The 18,564-nt window shown below is 44.5% G+C and overlaps 1 protein-coding gene across 12 annotated transcripts in view; it reads right to left on the bottom strand.

Moving 5' to 3' along the window:
• Positions 1-18,564, bottom strand: part of HDAC4 (histone deacetylase 4) — a 270,456-nt gene that overhangs the window by 31,082 nt on the left and 220,810 nt on the right. For all 12 annotated transcript variants that reach the window (XM_080400678.1, XM_080400686.1, XM_080400685.1 and 9 more), the window contains 6 exons: positions 16,612-16,732; positions 12,024-12,070; positions 3,763-3,870; positions 3,152-3,207; positions 2,019-2,106; positions 614-733 (listed from right to left, as the gene is read on the bottom strand). In XM_080400678.1, coding sequence (XP_080256804.1) covers positions 614-733; positions 2,019-2,106; positions 3,152-3,207; positions 3,763-3,870; positions 12,024-12,070; positions 16,612-16,732 — 540 coding nt within the window. The remainder of the gene's footprint in view (positions 1-613; positions 734-2,018; positions 2,107-3,151; positions 3,208-3,762; positions 3,871-12,023; positions 12,071-16,611; positions 16,733-18,564) is intronic.

Below are 18,564 nucleotides of genomic sequence, written 5' to 3'. Positions count from 1 at the left end.
CAAGAACGCCACCAGGAACCGGTGGATCTGGTCCAGCAGCATCAGTGACCAGTGCTTAAATCCCACATTGGAGCTGTGCAATGTGAACACAGCAGTGGCAGCGAGCGACGCCTCAGCAGGGCCAGGAGACGGGGAGATGGACAGGTTCCAAGGCCATGGCAGGAAACCTGAGTGCTGGTGGCACAGCCACAGACAGCCTGTTCCTCCTGCATCTAAGAAACAACTTATGCCTGTAATCCTGAAAAGTACACAGAGTGCTGGGACAGCTGGCAAAGGGTCCCTCTGGAACAGGTTGTCCTGTAAGGGTTGGAGAGCCTAATTGCATTGACTCATTCTCTCCTCATTAGCCAAGGCGTGTGCTTTCCAGCTCTCAGGGCAGGACACAATGCCCATGGCTGTTAGGACTTGGACGAGAAGGCACGGAACGCACAAACCCGGGCGATGTGTTCCCAAAGGGGCACTAACAAGCACGAGCGTGGGAGCGGTGGCAGGAGCTTCTCTCCAAGCCTTGCTTGGCAGAGGGTCCCTGAGATTTTGGGGGGCACCTGAATCCCAGCCCCGAGCAGGTTCTATCAGACACAGATAGATGCTGTGTCAGTGCTAGCACCCTTACCTCGTCAGGAGCACCGCTGCCTGGAAAGAAGTTCCCATCATCATAGCGATGTAGTGAAATATAAAGAACATTAGGATCATTGTAGAAAGCTTGCTGAGTACCATTCCCGTGGTGAACATCCTTTGGGGACAGAGATTACATGAGGGAGGTTAGCACCTTGGTAAAAATGCAGATGAAAGCCATCAACTTGGGATTCAGAGGGGTTTTCTTTGCTGTTGTGCTTCATTTTCCGCACTTCTCTGATGTGGCTGAAGTAGTTTATCGCAAATCAAACCTTTGCACTGGCTTCAGATTAGACTCCTTGTTTAACACACGGGATAAATGGGGGTAAACACAGTCCCAAGTGTATATCAAAACTGAGGACAGGATCAATTTACTGGGATGGGGAGAACTGGATTCATACCCTATCTTGCGGGACAGAGACTATATTAGTTACCCCAGATTTGCATCTTTAATCAGTTTGCAGGGTGACCAGCAAAGCTGTACTGGACCCAGTAAGGTTAAACAACATAAACCCATGACCCAGATCTCCTATTGCATTGCTGCTTGGTGAAGAAACGCAGTCTGCAACAGGACGGGTATTAAAAATGCCCCTTTGTGACATGAAAGACAGTTGGTGGGAAGTCAGGAAGAGGATGTCCATCTGGTAGGTCAAAAAGACAAATACATCAATTTTAACTTGCAGGTCTAGTCCATGGGAGACCTGTGGCAATTAATCAAAACTCCTGGCTGCCACCCAGCAACTCAAATGCCTTCTCAGCCACATAAAGAAATTTCTAAATCTATTAAAAAAACCCAAACTAATACAACTATCAGCCACATTTTAAAATCTATACATCACCACAGCAAAATCCCAAACAAGCTCTTTCTCAACTCCGCTACGCTGTCTGAAGAGAATTCCACTGTCTTGTTCCAATTTAGAGATCACTTTTGACTGCCTGCCTACTCGCACAGAGGCTGTGCTGGCCCAGAAGCAGGACACCGAGACCATCCAGACCAATGGTCAAGCCATGTAACCTGTCCTCAGATCTCAACAGGAAAGGTGGGATGGACCAGTTAATGCTCCAACTTTCAGAAAAAAATAAAAGCCCACCACGGTCTGCAGTTACCCATCCCTGAGACTGCATGACGGGCTTGTTTTAGAAAGCAACTACTTTTAATTACAACTTCATTCTGAAAACTATGGGCACTGTGAAAATTTTTTCTTTTATTAAAACAGTTCAACGAAAAACCTCAAACTTTAAAAACCAAATTTTGGCTTGCAGACCGCAGGCAACAATTTTTTTCACCAACTTACAAAGTCAGGATTACCCTTGCAAGAAAAAAAAAAAACAACAAACAAACCAACCACAACAGAAAAATGTCTACCTGCTCTCCTGAGGGGTAAGAACTGGCAATTACTCACCCAGTCCACTATAAGGATTTTGCTAACGTTCAGCCTTTGCTGGAGCAGCTTGGCTGCAATTGCCACGGAGTTGAAATAGCAGAAACCCCTGGAGGTGATGAGAAGGGGGAGACAAGAGGAAAAGGAGAGGTGTTAATTATAGGTTTCCTTGGTCCCAATGCATCTGTTACCTAGATATAACACAGTAGGAAAAAATTTCTTCTGCTCTCACTTTTCTTTTCTCCCTGGAATTGCACGTGTGCTCAGAGACACAAAATAGCCACACAGCAGCAGGTGTCCTGCAATCTCTCTGGAAATGGGGAACATTTCACACTTGCCCATGCCTGCTGCAATGAGATGCTGCTCGGTGCCAGCTGCCCAGGGGACCTCCAGCGCTGCACGCGAGGGAAGGGGACAAGAGCGGATGGGGAGAGGACGTGGCAAGAAAGAAAGGAAGGGAAAGGACCTGGGGTCAGAGCACTATGGTGCATTGGTGGGGAGGGAGTGGACATGCCCAGAGAGGCCTCAAAACGCTGGGTCAAGGGGAATTCAACAGCAAGCACTCATCTCCCGCCAAAGAGTGCCGAAGGACCCAAGACACGAAACTTCAGCACACATTAAGCCAGATACACAAAGGCAACACGATTTATGCACAGGGCCCTGATCTGAAAACAGTCTGATGGCAAAACCCCTGCTATATTAAACCCATGCAAGATGCCCAACTTCAGCTTTTGCTTTGTGAAGCCTTCCCACTCTGAGACACTCCTAATTCAGTGTTGTCACCCCAAGACACAGTTATGTTTGCTATTACTACTATTAGTTGCGTACCCTTGCTTTCCTCACGTTGGAAGAGCCATCAGCATTTAATTTAAAACAATTCACAAGATTAAAGCAAATAAAAGCATCAGTGCTTTTTCAAAGCATGACTGTAACATTGGTTCTTGCTAAAAAAATACCCACCCCGACACAACTGAGCAGAAGCTTGCCCTCTTCCACAGAATTAGTGGGAGCGCTGAATATAACACTGTCCAGCCCGTCAATAAGCAAGGAATTCTGCAATGATAACCTAACAAACTACCTCTCTGATGTCCAGCTGCCGATCACACAACAGATGAACACTGATGCAAGTTAATAAAGCACATACGCATACTTACATGGGTGTGCTCTCTTCTGCGTGGTGACCCGGAGGCCGAACAACAGCAAATCCATTCTAGACAGAAAAAATAAGAAAAGGAAAAAGTGAGACAGAAGGGAAGGATTATCACACAAAGACGGATGTAGAGTTTGCAGCCAGAAGCATTAATTCTGCTTTGGAACTATGTAGTTGTTTTCGATGGTTTTCTCGCAAGACCATAGCAGTGGATGATGCTCTCCCTCATTTTGGAGTGGGGAAAAAAAGTCCACATGAATTTCATGGGAACTGGTTGGTCCTGCATTTCCTTCCATAGAGGGGGGAAAAAAAATTCCTTATGCAGTTACTGAAACAGCAAACGGGCTGGCCCAGCTGAAGGCAACAGCAAGACCCTCAGATAACACTGGAATAGTGATTTCATTTGCTGCTCTGGTTTCTTTCTTCCTTTTAATCGGTGCGTAAGAACATTCACCAGGAGTCTGTTGTTCACTTGCTGATATCCTCAAAGATTTTTATGACTAAAGCCAGATGGTGCCATTAAAATGAAGCTAACTGGACCTCCTGCATAACACAGCCCTGAGCAGAGTCCTGTACAGAACCTCTATCAAAGCCAAGTGTTATTTTCATACCAACCTTCAGTTCTCCTGTGGCTACTTTGAAAACGAGCTCAATGACACAGCCCACAGCCAGGCGAGCGGCACCAGACGAGTGAACTTCGTTCCAAATTGTGTCACTGTCGACCTAATGGAGACACACAGCAACCACATTTAGGAGCAACACGGACAGCCAGCAAACAGACCTATGTTTTACAAAGAAAGTTACTCATATGTATTGAATATATAAATGCATTAACTGCATTAAGTTTAAAAGCACTACATTGCAGACCTGATCTTGGCAGTACTGGGGCTGGGACCCTACCATGACTGTAACATCACCACTACCGAGTGTCCATCCAACCAAATGATGCTCGAGATGACCGTTTGCAACAGCCCTGCAATGCTAAAGGGTCAGTGCCTTAACAGAGGAGCAAATTCAGCATCTCCAGCACTGCGAATTTGCATGTGTCTCCTACCAACATCACAGTATCAGTATATCTTTTAATTGCTGGAGGAAACTGATCCCAGATGAAACAAAAAAGGTTTACAAAATTATTCAACGATTCTATAAAATAAAACACAATAAAGAAGGATTTCTAACAATGGACATTTAAAAGATGCCTGCCCAGGACTAGCAGGGTAAGGTTACGTGGACAGCAGCTTCCCCGGGGAGCCATAAGATCAACTCTGTCTCATCAAAGCTAACAGCAGACCTTCAACATCTAGCTGCTGACTACAGGCATTTATTTCAATGCTCAATATTTGACAGGACCACCATCCTCTATATTTTCTCCCTGAAAATGTGCAAATAGGCCAAAGGCAAGGCAAGGCACTCTGCAAACATCCCCACGTTGTTATTATATGAGGTCACGTCCTAATTTAAACAAAAAGTGAGAAGCGTTGGCATTTACCACACTCATCCCAACAACTGTACGAAGACAAGATTAGTTTGCAGACATGTGATGAAATGCCTGTTCCTTTTTTTTACTGCCACTCAGCTGCGACTCTGCAGAGAGCAGAGGGGGAAGGACAGCTCCCGAGGGGCTGCTTCCAGCCTGAAGCTCTGGATCTCCTCCGCTGCACCCCCGGCCGTCCTGCGTGCAGTGATGAAAGCAAAGCTTGTTTGCTTCTTGCCAGTCACAGCCTTTGCAAAAGCCAGATTGCTGGGACTGTCCCATGTCAAGGCCAGCTCAGCTGCCTGGGAACAGCATAGGATAAATGTAACGTTTCGCAGTGTGAAGGATCAGCTATTTTTCACATATTACTTTGCTGAGCCTATTTATAGAAACAATGGCAAAGAAGAAGGAAAGAAAGAGCTACTTGCTTTGTCTGGCACCCAGTCTGCTCACTGAGCTGCGGGGAGATGCAAGTGACCCCACAGGAGACTGATCCACCTCCTTCATGGCTGTGGTAAGGCCAGTGGAGATGGTGCCAGGTCCATTATCAGGGACAGCTTCTGGCAGCATCTGTCCCGAGGATGCTTTTGAAGTTACAGTAAACCAAGAAGCATTTGGAGAATACCAAAAAGCCACGTCCATGCGGTAATGCTGCCAATATGTGCACCGTTTCAGACTCCGCAGAAAGCCACTGCACCGGTGGTAAAGCCTTACAGTGACTATTTGGGGTACAAGGGCTCCCCCAGGACCCCATAAATTTGAGCAGTAACATGGGAACAGAAGCACGATGGGGTCTGAGTTATGCACAGCTCCAGGAGTCCTGGGTCAGTACTGCACACATGCAGGAGAAGGGACTGATCTGACCACATCCCTCCAAAAGCCCCTAGCAAGGCAGGAAGATGGCCAAGATGCTGCTTCTCCCCACTGACCAGCACGTTAAGTTTCTGTGGGGGTCTGTCTTTGGGCTCTCATCGGCAGTTCTGTAAAAACATTATGGGATGGTCACGCTGCTTTGCAGTCAGGATGGCACTGCTACATTCCCTCAGGGGATCCAGCAGTCTTCATCCCCAGATCCTCTCCCACCAGCATCTGTGAGTGGGAGACACTCATGGTTTATACAACACAAAACATCTATTTGCCTTTTGCTGAGTGCTGACCACCTCAGTGCCCTCGGTCTCACTGCTCAAGTGCAGTCTGGGCTGAGTGTGTCTAACCTATCTTTGTTGGTCTTGAAAAAAAAAAAAGCCGCAGGACACCAGCAGCTAAAAGCTTCCCTCTCTGCCTGGCCGCAGCAAGTACCAGGCCCCTTCCACGGATACAGAATTACAGAGGGCCACCTTCATTCACCATGAGGCACCGGAGGAATGGAAATACAAACCCCCAGAATTCACATATCCTAAGCACGGCTTTACCTAAGGGATCCACAGACCCTCGGACCCCCTCCGATGTCTGATCGTGCCAGCCCTCTCCATAAAGCACGCAGAAATCACTGGTGCCTGAGCCAAGTACCGCCACGTTCAGGCCCTTTGATGCCTGCAGAAACCAGGCTTGTGTTGGCAGCGTTTCAAGAAGAATGAGGAGGGCAAGACAGAATGCTTTTAAAGAGTTGTTATTTCTGCAGAAAGAAGTTAAGTACTTTGAAAAAGGCATTCCACCTGTGATTTTGAAGCTAATTTCATGCCCCCACACTCAGCTCCCCAGCAGGAGGAGGACCGGGGTCCAGAGATGTTTGCTGCCGCCCGCAAGCTCTCCACTGCTCCGTCCCATGTGCAAACATCTCCAAGATAAGGATTTAACACCCAGGCACCTTCCCCAGAACGGATGTCTGGAGACCACTGGGCCCTACTCCAAGGCAGCACTTCATCATCTGTAACTCTAAGTGTTTGAACAGTCCCACTGAAGCCATCAGTGCTCTGCAGCAGAGGGGCGTAGGCTCTGCCATGGTGGAAAATGTTATTAATGTGGCCCTGAGCTGGACTGCTCTCCAGCTCTGAAGCTGCTGCTGTTTGGTGCATGGGCTGCTGTTGACCCCGCCATCATTCCTGAATTCTGAAGTTCATTACAGGGGAGACGCTATTTGGCTTTCCCTGCCTCTGAGCTCTTTGATGTAGCTGCCATCACAGGAGTTGTTGCTGGGACAGCACATCAAGCCTTACCATCTGGAAGGACTTTATGGAGAGAGGAAGCATATTTCTTGCCTTTTGTTGATCCATCAGTGTGTATTTCTCTTTTTTTCTCCCGAGCTGGAGGATACAACTGCGTCAGAGATACTGACTCTTCCACATCTGCCGCTGTTGGATGAAGAGCGGTTGTCCTGCTCAGCTCTTGAGAATAATATTAATGCCTTGCTCATTCCAATAAAGAAGCTGCTGTTTCTGTTAGGTGAGCCCGTAGGAGAGGGCTCCTTTAGAGGTGGGGAGGGGAATTCAGTGCCTAAGACCTGCCGCAGGCTCTTAACCATCGCAGCATGTACTGTTATTAGAAAATGATGAGGGAATGCAGAAACGGAAGGGTCAACAGGTTGATGCAGGCTGTCTTTTATGAGGAATGTCTAAGATGTTTCAGTGTCAAACCCAAAACAGTTGTCTTTCCTTGTAAACTTGAAATCTTTATCGATATACACAGTGAGGTTCCTGCTCGCACTCTACTAATGTGTTAGTATACTCTACTAATGTGCAGGTCTTTCCAAATGAAATGAGTGTTGTACAAAAAGTTTCATTATTCTGATCTTTTCTTTAGCTGAATAACTACACAGATAAGAAATAAAGCACAGGGACAGGGTGAGGCAAGCTGTACCGCAGCTCCAGACCCTGCAAAGCAAAGGGGAGCGAAGGAGTTCCACTTTTCCCTCATCACTGCTCATCATCACGCTTAGGTGACAGCAGCACACACTGTCTGTGCTGCCAGCCAGCTGGTCTTACCTAACCGTATCTCCTGCTACTCTAAAGCACTGATTAAATAACCATGCTCGCATTTTGTTCTTCTAAGACTTGCTAATTAGTATTTTCTCATTTCCATTCCATGGAAGTCCTTTTCGTTGTCTCTGCTTTGCAATAATGTATTTTGCTTGTACAGGTAGGGCCTTTTATACACTCTAATCAAGACCTTACAACCGAAAATAGTGTAACGTATTCAGGAAAAGATAAAAACCATTAAAAAACACTTTTTAAAGACAGAGATCTTCAGATGTTTTTAGAACGAGCACAGCAAAAGAAAATACTACACACAAAAGAACACAAAGTTACTAGCGATCCTCAGATCGAGTCTTTGAGTGTTTTGAAGAATTTGGATGCAAATATGCTGGAACAATTTTGCAGATTTTCAAAGCTTGAACTCCTTTCTCCAAAATCTTCTAATTATCCTGGATGAGGTAACCCTCCGGTGCATAGAAGTCATACATTAAGAAAATAATGTGCTGCAGAGAAGTGAAGGTAACATCCTAAGTAAAAATACTCTTTATGGCACTTGCAGATGCTGCTGAAGATCAGCAGGAATAAATTACTGTTGCTTAAATCAGAGCTCACATCTGTTGATATAAGTGCTTCTGTGCTTTCTTCTTTTCCTGCCACAGTCAGATGATTGCAGATGGGAGAGGTTTGTTAGCGGCAGCTATGGTGATGTGAAGGCTTCTTTGTATAAAGCAAATTAGGAAAAAAAAAATAAAAATGACAAGAGTTTCCAAGCACCGGGGAAAAAAATTTACGCTTTTTCTCATTGATTGCAAATCACTGTGACTCAGTCGTTAAGAGAGCGATCGAAAGGTGTTAGTTGATGAAGTGATTTGCTCAAAACTTCTTCCTGCTTCTTCACTCTAACTCCCTTTGTCTCGCTGGCTGGTAAGAACAACTCACAGTTGCCCAAGTGCCTGACATCATCCTTCATCCCGGCGCTTAACAGCTCTTCAGGGGCTTTGCCTCCCTAAGCCGCCCTACATTGCCTTTCAGATCCATCTATTCTTTTAAGCTACATCACATCCCTGATGGAAGAGAACTGCGTTTAATTATTTACAGAGAAATAACTCTGATTCAAGCTTTCCAGCCCATAATTTCGTGTGTCACCCTCAGCTCCTGAATTGTAAGCAACAGCAATCATTCAGCTTTTACCTGCTCCAGGCCAGTCCCTCTCCTGCCCACCGGCATTATTTAGCATCCAACACTGAATTTCATGTGCTGCATTACTGTTTAGTTTCTTGTTATCATGTCACCATCTGTACTGCTTTGCAGGCAACTTTTGCTTTGATGACTCTAAATTTAATACCGTCAGCAAAGGACACTTGCTTATGAACCATCCCCTGCTTTGCAACTTTTCAGTGCCTCTGGGGGACTAACTCTGACCACTATTTCTAATCTTCTGACTGGTAATAAATCCAAGATAGAACCAGTCCCACCTTATTCTCCTAATTTTTGAAAAGTTGGTGGGTTTTTTTCTTTTCTTTTTTTCTTTCTTGCATCATATTTACTCCTTGAAAAGCATTTGGCAGACCAGTATCAAGCTTTCCAGGGAAAATTGTCCTTATGAAGCAGTCAGCCGGCTGGAACGCCATCCAGCGTCATGGTGAGCTGAATGCAAAAATCCACGAAGCATCCTCTAGACTGCACTTATTATGTGACAGAGAAAAATGAAACCTGTGCTGAAATAAATCCCTTCTCCTCCAAATCTGGGCTACAAACCACTGGTAGTTGAGATGATGTCCTACAGGTGCTCTGATCATCATGTGTACCTCATGTTCCTCCACCATCAGGAAATATTCACCAGTACGAAGTGACTGGTGCCCACACAAACTTCTTACAGCACCAGGGCTGCCTCTCTACAACCTTCTCAACTTGCAAGAAAAAGGTAAACCAGAGACTGATTACTGCTCAGCGATAAGTAATGTTCTGCTAACCTGGCAATCTTGAACAAGGGAGAGTCTAAATAAAACTTCATCGCTCCAAAAAGCTGTATGGCCACCTTGCCGCTTGACAGTGGCCTGCGAAGCATCAGCAGAAAAACACCCCTTAAGCTCTCTTGCTAGAACAATTTGAAATAATTTCTTTATACCATAACAAGCACTCAATCTCCCAGCAGTATTCACATGCTGAAATTTCTCAGATTTACATTACACCTCACACTAAAATTCTTTATAACTGGTGGTTTACCCCAGGCTCTGATTTTTTTAAAGTATTTTTTTCTGATTTCCTTGGGAAAAAAAAATGATGACATGCATCTCGAAAATGTCTTGTCATCCTCTTCGGTGCAGAAAATAATTTGGTTTTCATCTGCTACTGCAAGGCGTGCTCTGTGGCCCCAGCTAAGATCCCACTATAGGGCTTCTTCCAACAGTTTCCCGTAGCAAATTAAATCAAGAGCAACTTGTCTCACAGAACTGGCACGCTAACAAAGGCTGCAGTTTTCCCTCTATTTCTTCAATAAACATTACCACACTGCTAAGCCAGCTTTCTTGACAAACCTCACACTTTGAAAGACAGTAGAAAATTAGGTTGAAAGGACCTTGTGAGATGACCGTACGTCTCTCCTACCCCAAAGGAGATGGTCTATGCCTCAACCCCTCCAGAGCACGTACAAGTGCAAAGGACTTAATAAGCTATAGCCAATTGTTCTGTACCATAGCCTCATTTCCCCTAAAAATGTACAGCTGGGCTGTAGGTATTAATTAGAAACGCACCCCAAAAACAGTAGAGACCATGTTTTCCTGCACCAGCCAAGAAGGCAGCAGAAATACGCAGTCAGCACTGTACCCCGAGGTAACTGGGGAAGGATAACCAAGCACAACAACAGAAAGCCATTTAAAAAAATAAATAAATAGATCTGACTATCATGTAGTTGTTACTAGTAAATTGCTGGTTTTAAAAAGCTTTTCCTTGAAAACATGAAAATTATCTGTTAGGATTGCTAACACACTGTATGAAAGCCAGCAAACGTTTTATTTAATATTTAATGGTCTGTGGAGAGAACTGACCAGCACGTTGCCTGCAAACGCTATCTTTATTACAAGCGTATTGATAATACCCACGCTGTGGCGTTTCCTGCCTTGATTTAGGATTTAATGCAAGACTTCTGGGACCGCGCTAGGCTCAGGCACTGTCTCTACTTGTTACCATTCAGACTTCATTTGCAAATGATAATTTTTGCTTTGAATGGCATGCCTGACTGCAGGGCAGAGTAAATCCAAACCTTTTCAACTCTAGCCAAAAATTTGCCATGAATTAGGAGACTGCAGCATATTTACAATACAAAATAAAATATCTCTACGAGTGCTCAGCAGTGGCGGTATGAATAAACGCCGATTATTCTTTTTTTTTTTTTTTTTTTTTTTTTTTTTTTTGACAGGATAATTTTCAAAGCAGCGATTTTGCAAAGACTCAGGAAGAAAACAATTTTGTTTCATTTCCATAACAGAATCCAGACCTCTAAATTCAACCTCACGAGCTACAATTATGCATAAGAACTACCACTGTGAATTTTCAAACACAATGCCTTTTATTGTCTCTTCTCATTCTTTTCCCTTCCTGTTCTCTGAGATTTTCTGTACTGTCACCCTCCACAGAAACTTTAGAGCAGAAAGTCTGACTTGAAAGGCAAACTTTCAAGTTTTCAGGTTTCAAAGGAAAACAACACAAACCTTCAACACAAGGTATTTGGATGGTATTTGGATTTTTTTCAGCCTTAAGGGAACAAACAACAAAAAAAAGTCTTCTTGTTATATGGACTCTTGACAGATGAAAACTAATGTTCAGCCTTTCCATGATGGATGGGGGGTATTTTTCAGAATCCATCTGTGATTGTCCTGAAGCTCAAGAAACGAAAGATGCCAAATACTGAAAACTACAATTCCCTTGTGAGACGTTTCATTCGAGGACAGTAATGTAGCCCAGACACAAATGCAGCAAGTTACTATTTACAGGGACTTCCCAAGTATTGTCCTTCAATATCACAATTTTATTAATATGTTTTCCACCTGCACTAGGAGGCAGGCAGCTCTGAAGTACAAATACTGAAGATGAAACACCTACACAGCATGAGCAGCATGAAAAGCACATCTTGCTTTCTATGTAGAAAGCATTTTTGGATGCCAGGGTTGCTTTCAAATGTAGTAACCTCTAAGCCGTTAAACATCACTGCCTGGGAAATGAGGTTTCTCCTCCTAAAAGCCAGAGACGAAACATGCCTATGAATGTCACACACACTTCAGCTCTCCAAAATAGTTTAAAAATCTTCACGCTGCTTTTGAAGAAAGGCACGTGAGGCTGTCACTGCAATCCCGCACCCCAGGCAGACCCTGTTTATAAGTAACATCTGGTTGCAATTACCCACTTGATGGAATGCAAAGCAACAATTTTTGTTACCAATGGGACTGGGAGAACAAACAGGACATTATTTACACATTAAAGAGAGTACTCACCCCGACACCACCACAAGGAAGCCTGACAAACATCGACGTTAAAGAACCTGTAGGAAAATATATAAAAAAAAAAAAAAAAAAAAAAAAAGGGCCCTGTAAGTCAGAAAGTCAAAGTTCACCAGATTTTGGTCCAATTTTATGGCAATGCTGCAATCTTTCCAAACACAGCAACAGACTGGGGTTTTCTTGCAATTTCCAGAAAACACACAGCCAACCCTGCTACATACACAATGTACATGCTTGGGCTTGTTCAAAAGCCTTCCCAATATAAAAGCCTTCCATAAATCACTTCTTTTTATACAAGATTTTTTGTGCTGTCCTACATTTCAAGCAGTCATGCTGACTATAGATGATTGAGATGCTACCAACAAGTGCTCCGCATGTCTTCTCAGATGAACATTTTAATCCCTTTCAACCGAAGGGGGATAGGAAATCATAAAAAACACCCTAATTATCAGTCATCTGCAGTTACTAGAAGACTTTGGAGCGCATGAGCTTCATAAAAGAGGAAGACAAAAAATAAACCAGTGGCAAGCAAAGAAAACGTGTTTTGACTGAAAAAGCAAAGCCAACATTAAGAATTTGAGAAAAATGGAGAAAACCATCTGCAGGGCTAATTTTGCATCTGTAAGAATTGTAACATCACTTTCTGGGCTTGCATGTGAGCAAATTATCTCCCATTCAAAATTCTGCAGGTTTATAAACTCTATACTGAAACAAGAACACGCTGTCTCATATCCATCACCACCTTACGTGTATGACTTGTACGTGTGTCTATGCACCACAAGCAAATAGGGAGAAGGAAATACAGATGCTGCAAAAGATCTGGAGTACACTGCCTAAGGTTCATTTGCTTGAGACCTATTGAAAATCAACAAAAGCTAATGGTGAAATAAACTGGGTTGAGTTTTTTTGTCCCCCACCAAAGCAGGTTCTTGTTCTGGTCACGCCTATACTGAAAGAATAAATTCCCTTAAAAGCTAACTACCAGTTTTGTAGAGTGTGAATTAGATGTGACAGCAGACAGACGTTACTGAGGACCATGCTGGTGTCAAACGCATCGCAGACACATACGTTACCCCTGTGACTGAAAGCAGAGTTAATGCATCTGTATTATTAATCTGAGTGCACAGCGAGATTCACTCTTTGATTAGTTCCAAATGAAAGTTCTTAGATCATCCTGCTTCGGACCTCCTGTCACATCTTTCACTGCTAATCCACCCATTATTTTGATATTTATCTTCTTGACAACAATTTATGATTGCTTTCCACAAATTCAAAGCAGCCTTTTTTGCCTAAGTTTAAACTTGTTCAACAGGTTCCAAAGCTTTATACTGTCAAATGAGAACTTTTTCACCCTCAGACTTTTAAGGGCTTTAGCAACACTTCCAGGTAGAGCTGTGCAACCCGCCTTGAAGGCCACCACCTTCAAACCTGCCTGATAAAACACAGCAAAGCAAATCTTTGTGATGCTCAAGGCCCTCTGGGAAAAGTAACTTCAGCATCAGTGGTGGGCTTCCGTTGCAAGTCTCTCCTACATGTGTAAAGAAGAGCACTTTGAGAAAGGAGTAAGACCCAGAAGTGATGAGCTACAGCACAATTACAGAAGTAAACAGGAGAGCTACAATGATGCCTGCTTACAATTCTGAAAAACCTGAACTACTTACCCACTTCCCGCTTTCTCCCAAAGAACTGCCAGATGAAGGGACACCCCCTTTATCATTTCCAGAAGCTTAAAACGAAACATCCCATGTTTTCATCCCTCAGCTTTATAAGTTCTTCCTTTTCAGCTGAGGTTTCTCATGCTTTTTTTTTTCCTCACAGACATATCAAAGCCAAAGAGCTTACACGGAGTGAGCCACCGGAGCCGTACACATATCAAGACACTCAGGTCTAACAAACTTACATTTGCATATGTGAACCTAACACAAAGCTTTGGTCTCAGACTTCAAACCTGCCATACGTTTACCCTCTAATGTATTTAAAAGAACCCTACAAACCTGTTTTGTGAATTTTAAACCCTTTTAAACTCTCAAGAGGAGGGGATGGCTGAAGAGGGGGCTGCTTACAGGCTTGTTCACCTCTATACACCACTGCACACGCTGTGGTTCTTCAGGTAGGTTTCCCCAAACACGGCAGTGGCTGTTACCCTTGCTCGGGTCCAGCACTGTGGAACCCATCAAGTTAAGAAACTGGGTTTAGGGCCAGCATCGCCCTTCCTGCCCTGCTCCCAAAGGAGAACTTCTCCCTGGGTGTGATGCAGCCTTCCCAGCCAGGCTCACCCCTCTTGTCAGTTTGACTCACTGTGTGCTGTCCCCTCCGGACCCTCGGCTGTCAAGCCACCAACCTAATTTCTCCTGCCTGGTGTGAAGACTGGCAGCCATGCTGCACAGTGAAGCTGTCTGCTCTTCCTCCAAGCTTGGTGGCACAAGTGTCAGCGCCAGCTGTGGCCTATGCACCATGTGCAACGGGAGGACAGCTGGGCAGCGGGAAGAGGCAGTCTGCTGCTGTCTGGGCAAGGATGGTCATGCAAGCTAGCAGTGAGTCCTACTGCTAGCAGCTTAAGGCTGAAATGGTGCCATGTGGGTTTAGGAAACAAGGTCTAAGCTCAGCTAAGAGCTACTGGAAAGCTCTGCCTACTGGAGCTCCTAGGGACCTGACCTTCTATCTATGGCTGCAGCTCTTTGACAGCTTGGTCTTCTTTGCAAATAACACCCAAACAGGCAATATTTTGCACTGGGATACCCTTAGGTATTAGAATTATTTCTCTTCACTATAAAAATAAACTTGATCTCTACAAAATGAGTGATTAAAGACACAGGGGGCACACAGCGAAACCACAGAAGTACTTAGGCAGAAAGACTGCCTCCTTCCTCAGGTTCTCTAAATAAACCATCAGGAATGGTTCAGCAAAACCTGGGTATCCCCAAATCCAGTTCTAACCAAATAAACTATCTCCAAATGTATCTGCGGGATTATTGATACAGATTGTACTGAGCATCAAAGAGGGAGCAGAAAAGTACTTCGAGAGGATCTGACCTTTGAATGAGCCGAAAACACTCAGTGTTATCACAGTCCACCCTAAAAGCGTAACTTGCAAGGGGTATCTCCAACAGGAGAGGGGCTCGGGTGACCTACTGCCCGCTCAGCCCATCCATGGAGATGATGACCATTGCCACAGGCACGGTGCTAACCCTGCCTGCTCCAGGCTGGTGAGGCCAACGGCTCAGATGCTGAAAGACCGCCTGGATCCCACCACAGCAGACGGTGAGGACACACGTCCTCACACACCTTCCGTGCTATGGTTCACAAATTTGCAAAGAAATCAGTCAGTGTGAAGATGGTGCAACTGCAAACAAGGAACCTTCTCAGATCCACCAGGGAAGATTTACATGCTGTTTCTTTGGACTGGTGGATATGCCTTACGCAAGGTGAGAGTTTTACACTACCAAGGATATGACATCATAAATTCTTTAAACTTCATATACAAATTGCGCTATCATTCAGCCAGAAGTGTCTACTTTTCATTTCTCGGGGTTTTAAAGAGGTGGTAAGTTAGCTATAAATACAGTGCTAATTGCATGTTTGAACAACTGGCTAATAGCTTTCCTCTTTGGGGATCTAATGTACATAGTGAGTACGCTGCAAAATCTTTCCAGCTCTTTTGCTGTGACTACTACATCATGCAGGCCATCAAGTTAATCCTCTTTTTATATCATTCAAAGTCAAGCTAATCCCAAAATAAATATTCTCAACTTCTAGGTTCCAGAACTGTCTGTTTGCTGATCCCCATGTGAGAACTTCCAAAACTGCCCCTCCAGTCTATCACTGACTGCTGCGAAAAGGCAAAAAGTAAAGGGAGATGATGACATCTCCACAAAGGTAAGGTGCCAAAATCAATGTGGTTTGGTTGCTAGGGGGGGGCTGGTCATCTGAAAAACTGTTCTCTAGATTTTTTGCAGGGAAAATGTCTATATTTTATGACAGACACAGACCTGTTTCAGGAAGATCCAGTCTCCAGTGAAAGGGACAAACAATCTTACTCCAAATTAAAAAAAAAATAATGTAAGACTATCTAAGAGGCCCCTGCATATCTCTTGCAGATTATCCATACAAAACTGATGGCTGTTTGTTGGTGTCTATGCAGCTGGTTGGTGCTGCAGATCCAGGTCCCTGGTAAGGTGTGCCAGTTCCTACCTAGCAATGGATAACTTTCTAACATGCAGAGAAGAGTAGCCAAGGATAAAACAAATTTGTCTGAATTACAAAATTACAAAAAAAAAAACCAAAAATGTCTGAATTACCTTTCCTCCTCAGGGAAAGCTCTTTAGGTTTTGAAGACATAAAAGAAAGGAAGCTTTAGCTATCAAGGTTTTAGGGATCTACCTGAACAAAGGGTGACAGATGTTTATCTCGTGCTGCTCCCAAGCAGCACCCAAGAATGGAGGTGGGAAGAATCTTCTTGGGCATTGCCTGGGGCTGAGGATGGAGGGAGTCCTGCCTCGCACCTCATACCGCTACTGCTAAGTGACTGCCAGTCAAGGCTAGAGGGCAGGAAGGGGACCCCCCACCCCCCAGGGAACAATACCTAGAAGTTTCTTGCTGTCCAGTTTCTGTCTGTTCAGAGGGTTCGTGCCATACAGCAGCGTATGGGCTTCCGAGTGAACTGTCTGCAGCTCTTCTAGAGTTGCTTTTCTTCCACGAATGCACTGAAAGATGAAAGAAAAGGAGTGATGAAGTCACTGATTAACTGTTTAACTCTCATTAAAGAACTTTTCTTTTTCCTTAGCGACTCACAAAGACAGTAACCAAAAAGCTAAAATGAGTTCCTATGCAGCAAAATTAATTGTAAGACAGATTTTGGGTTAATCCCTTATTCAAAATACTAGTTTCACATATAAATTAATCTTTAGATCTATTTATGTTTTGTTTTAAAAATACTTACCACAGAGTATATGCTAAATTACACAAGCATTGCTCAACTACTGAATACTCAGGATCTCAGTTATAAGCCATTACAAAGTGATTCTCTGGTGAAAATGCGTCCCTCCAAACCACCTCCAACAACCTCACCATGATTACTAAGCTAACCTAAAAACTTCTCCCAAACACAGCGCTTTCCAAACTAAACGAACCTTCAAGAAATCAAGGGTCAGTTACAAACTCTCTGCTCTAAAACTCGTCTTGGAAATCCCACACGATTCAATCTGTTGCACATTGTTTTCTTATATGATGATGCAGGTGGAGCTGGAAGTACTGTAGCCAATATGCTCAACCCTGATTTTTTTACCAGCTGAAACTCAGGAAAGGCAGATGCACACTAAAGCCAAAACCCTGGCTTCACTGAAGATCATGGCAAAGCTTTTGCTGATGTCAGCAGGACCCAATTTCATATTTCACAAACTGTCATAGGGGTCCAGCACACCTCTGAGGTTTCTTTTGTTGCCATCACGCATTTGCAATGGAAAATATTTGTAAGAACAAAGTGCTACGTGGAGGTGCTAAATCTTGGGCAAACAAGGACCATGTCATGGCCTCTTGCAGAGGAGGGAGTGCTCCCCAGCAGGCAGATGGTGCCATGGGTTATCAGGTATACCAAGCTCTGACAGCAGAAAAAACACCTCACCTTTTTAACTGGGAGCTTGCAACTGCCTCCAAAATGTTGGCAGGGGAAATACACAGCGAGCCAAGAAGTGCTGAGGTTGGGGGTAAGTCAAGAGGTGGCCATGACGGAGGGTAAGGAGTTATTCAGAAATGAGGATTGCTTTGCTTCAGAAACATGTGTGCACTCCCCCTGCCCCAAGAAAGTATTTCATATGGCTTGGAACTACTTCACAATTTTTTGTTGCCATTTGGACTAAAACACTCTAAAAGGAGTTGTCACTTCGGGGGGGCTGCTTCCTACAAAAGGAATGACAGGATTATTCCCCTCTACAACAGTAATACTAAAATATAAATAGTTAACAGCAAAACGTTGGAAGGCTCTGGAAGACTCTTCTAGAGGTCTCATGGTCACCCAGAACTCGAGCCTCAGCAACGAGCATCCCGCTGTGCAGCCCACGCAGGATCGCACACATCTCCTACACAGCCTTCACCCTGGCTTCGTCAAAGCCATTTGCTTTTTTAAGACTTCCACATCCCCGGAGAAGCAGAGTTTCTAGTAAGAACTATAAAAAAAGTATAGCTTAAAGGGGAAAAAAAGAGGGGAAAAAAGAAATCACACTCCTCAAAAGAACAGACTTTCAAATGGAAAACTTGTTCTGAAGAGAAGGTCAGACTGTGCCTCTTGCTCCTGAGAGCTGCTGCCGTTCGGAAGCACTGCCGTGCGCTACTTACTCTGCAGGAGAGTGCCGGAGACAAGATGCTTCAAAGGCACTGGCACTTCCAGCCAAGCAGTGCCTGCTTCCACACCGCGCTGCCATCGCGGGCTGCAGCCTGGCCCAGCCACAGCACCCCGGGCTGGAGCACGCTGGGCGCACGGGGGCTCCAGGACCTCCGCCTCTGAAGCACGAGCCACAGAACAAACTCGATGGATTTTTTC

The sequence above is a fragment of the Falco punctatus genome (genome assembly GCF_963210335.1).
Source record: "Falco punctatus genome assembly, chromosome: 8".
NCBI lineage: Eukaryota > Metazoa > Chordata > Aves > Falconiformes > Falconidae > Falco > Falco punctatus.
The sequence above is the reverse complement of the archived record's forward strand: the minus strand, read 5'-3'. Positions and strand labels throughout refer to the sequence as shown.